At 37.8% G+C, this 6,152-nt stretch overlaps 1 protein-coding gene across 2 annotated transcripts in view; it reads left to right on the forward strand.

Annotated features, from left to right (window-relative positions):
• SPTLC1 (serine palmitoyltransferase long chain base subunit 1) overlaps positions 1-939 on the forward strand; it is a 64,905-nt gene extending 63,966 nt beyond the window's left edge. The window contains exon 16 of one of the 2 annotated variants that reach the window (XM_066257501.1): positions 41-939. In XM_066257501.1, coding sequence (XP_066113598.1) covers positions 41-315 — 275 coding nt within the window. In that variant the 3' untranslated portion in view covers positions 316-939. Of the gene's footprint in view, positions 1-3 lie in introns of both variants that reach the window. The other variant, XM_066257500.1, reaches the window with a different exon arrangement.
• Positions 940-6,152: the final 5,213 nt, after the last annotated feature.

Genomic DNA, 6,152 nt, shown 5'->3' on the forward strand with positions numbered 1-6,152 from the left:
CAGCATTAGGGTTGTGGTCACAGTGGAACAAACAGATGAGGAACTGGAGAAAGCCGCGTCCACGATCAAGGCGGTAGCCCAGTCCGTCCTACTGTAGTGCATCTCGGCCTGGTGGCTGCCACACAACTCACAGACGGGCCTCAGTGTTGCTGGGGATGTGCAGCAGGAGGGCCTGCACATACTGGATACTGTTGTCACCAGATGCGGTGGATGTGGACTCGGTGTATGACCATGAGAAGGATGCTGGTTACTTTTACAAAGGAAACACATCTAAAAACCAGGAACTTTTTTTTTTTTTTTAAGGAAAACTACTGACAGCATATAACTGGTATTTAAATTGTACTATTTAGTACTATTTAAATGTTTTATTTTGGTATTTTATTTTCTTTGTCATTGTCATTGTTTAAAAATGGAGCTTCAGTTTATCTTCCCTCCCTTCTACTACTGAAGGTTCTGCAAGCACTCCTTCAGGTTACGTGAAACATCTGCAACGTTGTGGCTCCAAGAAGCCCTTCAGCGTATGTGATGGGAAATGTATTCTTTAAGATCTAAATCAAGGCCCTGGCCGGTTGGCTCAGTGGTAGAGCGTCGGCCTGGCGTTCAGAAGTCCCGGGTTTGATTCCCGGCCAGGGCACACAGGAGAAGCGCCCATCTGCTTCTCCACCCCTCCCCCTCTCCTTCCTCTCTGTCTCTCTCTTCCCCTCCCGCAGCCAAGGCTCCATTGGAGCAAAGATGGCCCGGGCGCTGGGGATGGCTCCTTGGCCTCTGCCCCAGGCGCTAGAATGGCTCTGGTTGCAACAGAGCTATGCCCCGGAGGGGCAGAGCATCGCCCCCTGGTGGGCGTGCTGGGTGGATCCCGGTCGGGCGCATGCGGGAGTCTGTCTGACTGTCTCTCCCCGTTTCCAGCTTCAGAAAAACACACACACACACACACACACACACACACACACACACACAAAAAAGATCTAATTCAACTCCGTCTTCTTCGGTCTTCATCGTGTGACACTCAGTGGTAGCTAACATATAAAGGAACTCTTTTTGTGCAATTATTATAAACTTTTTGTTCTATTTGAATCCTAGGATTTTTATGTGCACTAAATACTGATGTTACACCATTTCTTACAGCTAATCTTGGTATCACTAACCAGAGAATAGTCATTATACTTCCTAAGTGAGCAATAATTTAAATCAGATATTTTATTTTAATGTAACTGGCCTTCCCATTTATTATGTGTAGAACTAATCTGTTTTAGAAAGAAGGTTATTGTGATGATTCCAAAATATAAATCATGTCTTCCGTATTGTAGTGTATCTTGAATGTATTATTTTTTTGTATAGTGGGTTTGCGTAGGGACATATAACTACAGGCTTTTCTGAGCTAAGGAAAATGAGAAGTTTTTTCTTTTCAGCTGATTAATTCCAAAATGATGAAAAGCGCTAAAAATAAAATGTTTAAGCTGTACTTCAGCTGTTTTTTTCCTTAGCAAACCAAGTTAATGGTGTAAATGTTGGTGGTATGCCACACATGTTACATAAATATTATACCATTTTTCTCTTTTTAAAGCTAAAGGAATAAAATTGAAAAAAAATGTCATTTTATAACCTGTACTCACCATCTTTTTAAATAATGCATTTTTTAATGTTTGGTTTCTATTTTGCTTGAGGTATTTCATATATATGTGCCTTGTGATTGCTGCTGCTGCTTAAAGGATACAGAACTCTTTGAAGGATGACTATTTTTTCATGAAAATAAATCTACATTCCTGATAATGAATGTGTTTGCATATGTAATATATTCAACAGAATAGTTCCTTGATTTTCTTATTTTACAAATCTAGAGTGGTATTGTGGGAGTTAGAAAATATTAGTTTCTTAGTATATTATTTAAGTGTATAGTACCTGAAATTTCCTACGTTCCTACTAATTTAAGGCTTGACCACATATAACTACAAAAATACCAGAACCGTTCTTTTGTAAACAATGAGGATAGTAACTTTTTAACTGCTTTTATGCCTTCTAAGTCAAAATTGCAACATCTAGATGGTTTTCGGTACTTTAAAAAAAAATTTTTTTTTCTTTGAGAGAAAGAAGAGAAAGGGGGAAGGGAGAGAGAGAGAGAGAGAGAGAAGCAACAACTCATTGCTCCACTTAGTTGTTTCATTTAATTGTGCACTCATTGGTCACGTCTCATAGGTTCCCTGACTGGGGATGGAACCCACGAACTCAAAGCAATGGATCGACGCTCTATCCACTGAGCAACCCAGCCAGAGCCTAGATGTTTATTACTACTTTTAAAAAGTGATTGCAGCCTGACCAGGCGGTGGCAAAGTGGGTAGAGCGTCGAACTGGGATGCGGAAAGACCCAGGTTCGAGACCAAAGGTCACCAGTTTGAGCACGGGCTCATCTGGTTTGAGCAAAAGCTCACCAGCGTGGACCCAAAGTCACTGGCTTGAGCAAGGGGTTACTTGGTCTGCTGAAGGCCCACGGTCAATGCACATATGAGAAAGCAATCAATGAACAACTAAGGTGTCGCAACAAAAAACTGATGATTGATGCTTCTCTCTCTCCGTTCCTATCTGTCTGTCCCTATCTATCCCTCTCTCTGTCTCTGTAAGAAAAAAAAAAGGATTGCAAATTCCTGGGAAAGATATTAGAGCAACACATATTATTTCATTTTAATTCTTGTAAAGCACCAACATTTTAAACAAAAATAACATCTTTTATTAAAACTAGAGCATGACCACAATTCAATAATGTACAACACCGAAAATGTCAGCTAGGCCAAAAGCTGAGGAAACAATAGTCCTCTCAAGTCTGATACAGGTTACAAATTTCTCTTAGAATTCCAGGCTCTATAGCGCTCTGTAATGACCCCTCTTGAGAAAGTGGCTGTGGTGAACAGCATTTCTAACATTCGGAACCCATTTCCACTCAGCATAGTTGCCCAAAGGGGAGGAAGGAACCACGTGACTGCTCCCTTTTTGTTGTCTACAATGAGGTTCTAACTCAGGAAAAGTGGGGCTTTGAGGCAAGTTAGAACAGAAAAGATAGCAGTACTTCAAATCCAGAACACTACTACCTGGACCCTGTGTGTTTATGTACTCTGCTCTTTAACACACCATCTGTAAGATGCATTTCAATATCAGAGAGTGCATCTGAAACAATAATCTGATGCCAGCTTCCTTGTGGACATAAAATTTTAGTTCCCAAAATAGAGATGTTTGATAATAATTATTAGCCACTAAATCTGAATATCCCCATCTGACAGTGTCCTTACGATGACAGCCCACACCTACAGTATGGACTGTGTTGTAGAAAAGACTTAAACCTTATTTCCTCGCTTATTGTCTGATAGGGAGAATGAATTGGAAGGCTCAAAGATGACAGAACACAGGTGGAGAGAAAAGTCCATCTCTCAACAGCAATATACAAAGCAAAACAAAAGTGAACCAGCATTTTAGAGGTTCGAGGCAAAAAAACGTAAATCAAGGACTGTATTCCAGAAAAGCTGTCTTTCAAGTAACAAGTTTATAGAGGAATTAGAATAGTAAACTAAAAAATATTGAAACAGAAAAAATACTAAAGGAGAAACAGATACAAAAGTGATATATAAAACAAATAGTAAAAACCCAACTATATCAATAATTCCACATTAGAATGTGAATGAACTAAACATTTCATTCAAAAGGCTGAATTTAAAACGAAAACTGATGTATATAAAAGATACACTTTACATTCAAAGATACAAGTGGGCAGAGTAGAGAGATAAAATGTCATTTCCCATACAAACCATAAAAGCTAGAAAAATGATGGACTTTCAGATAAATGTTACTATAAATAGAGACATCTGAGGATAATAAAACGATCAATATGTAAAGCAAATATAACAAAAATATGTATGTTCTTGAAAACAGTCCTGAAGTATATGAAGCAAAAGTGACATAAATGAAAGGAGAAATAATTTAACAATAATAAAAATTGGAGATTTGAATTCACCTTAAATAATTGATAGAACAACCAGAAAGAAAATAGTAAGGATACGGAAAATGTGATCAACATCATCAAGCAACCTGAACAAACATATTCATTGAGCACTCGGCAGATTCTAAAATACATAGTCTTCAACTGCACATGAAGCAGTGTCCACGATAAACCATATGCTGGACCATAAAACAAGTCTCAATAAATTTTAAAAGATTAAAAAATATGTTCTCCACAACACAATTAAATCAGAGATCAATAATAGAAAGAAAATTGAAAATTGGCAAAACCCCAAATATTTGTTTATTAACCAGGATACTTCTAAATAACTTGGATCAAAGAAGAATTACAAAGTAAATTTTTTGAGTGTTCTGAACTGAATGAACTAAATACATCAAAATTTATGTGACATGGCTAAAGCAGCGGTAAGCAGGATTATAGGTCTAAATATGCCAGTATCTGAAAAGAAGAAAGGTTTCCAATCAATTACCTAAGATTCCACCGTAAAAATTAGGAAAAGAACAAGCTAAACCCAAAGCAAGCCAAAGGAAGGAAATAACGATTAGAGAGCAAATGAATGAAATAAAAAACAGAAAAACCATAGAGAAAATAAATGAAACCAAAAGTTCTCTTCTTGAAAAGATCAAATTTGGCAAATTCTTAGCTGGACTGCCAAGAAGATAACAAGATACAAATTACTGAAATCAAGACCTAGAGAGGCAGTATCACTACCAATTCCACAGAAATTAAAAGGATTATAAGGGAATATCACAAATTTATGCCAACAAATTAGACAATTTAAATGATGAAGAATTATCAAAATTAAAATAGAATCTGAATAGAACTATATAACAAGAAAGGAAATTGAATTAATTTTAAATCTTTCCATAAAGATACCTAAATCATTATAATTACAGTAGTAAATTCTACTACTTAAAAACAAAGTAATACAAATCCCTTACAATTTTCTTTCAGAAAAACAGGAGATAGGAACATCTCTCAATTCAATTATGAAATCAATATTACCTTAATATCAAAGCCAGTACATACCAATTGCCCCATGAAGATGAACATAAAAAAACCTTAACTTCTATTAAGATTTTTATTGGAGAACCTCGCCTATACAATAAGGCAAAAAAAAAAGAAAATGGAAGACATCCAGATTGGAAAAGAAGCAAAAAATACTGTTATTTTCAAACGACATAATACTATTTAGAAATTTTAAGGCAATAAATGTTTATAGCAAGATCAGAAGATACAAGCTCAATAGACAAAAATGAATTGTAATTTTGTTACCAATAAACAATCTGAAATGAAATTAAGACAGTTCCATTCATAATAGCACTAAAAAAAATAACAAGTTTAATTAAGTATAAGACTTGTGCCTTGAAAACTATGAAATATTATGAGAAATTAAAGATTTACATAAGTGGAGAGACATTTCATGTTTATTGATTAGAAGAATCCCTAAGTTGATTTATAGATCCAGTCCAATTCCTATCAAAATTCCAGCAGATTTTTAGCCCTGGCCGGTTGGCTCAGCGGTAGAGCATCGGCCTGGCGTGCAGGGAACCTGGGTTCGATTCCCGGCCAGGGCACATAGGAGAAGCGCCTATTTGCTTCTCCACACCCCCCCTCCTTCCTCTCTGTCTCTTTCTTCCCCCTCCCGCAGCCAAGGCTCCATTGGAGCAAAGATGGCCCAGGCGCTGGGGATGGCTCCTTAGCCTCTGCCCCAGGCGCTAGAGTGGCTCTGGTCTTGGCAGAGCGATGCCCCGGAGGGGCAGAGCATCGCCCCCTGGTGGGCAGAGCATCGCCCCTGGTGGGCATGCCAGGTGGATCCCGGTCCGGCGCATGCGGGAGTCTGACTGACTGTCTCCCGTTTCCAGCTTCAGAAAAATACAAAAAAAAAAAAAAAAAAATTCCAGCAGATTTTTATGCAGAAATCAATAAGCCAATCCTAAAATTTATATGAAAATAAAAAGGCCTCAGTAGCCAAATTTTTTTTAAAAGAACAAATTTGGATGACCCACACTAATTTTATATTTTTATTTTTTATTTTATTTTATTTTTTTTGTATTTTTCTGAAGTTGGAAACGGGGAGGCAGTCAGACAGACTCCCGCATGCACCCAACCGGGATCCACCTGGCATGCCCACCAAGGGGCGATGTTC

The sequence above is a fragment of the Saccopteryx bilineata genome, chromosome 2, assembly GCF_036850765.1.
Source record: "Saccopteryx bilineata isolate mSacBil1 chromosome 2, mSacBil1_pri_phased_curated, whole genome shotgun sequence".
Taxonomy (NCBI): Eukaryota; Metazoa; Chordata; class Mammalia; order Chiroptera; family Emballonuridae; genus Saccopteryx; species Saccopteryx bilineata.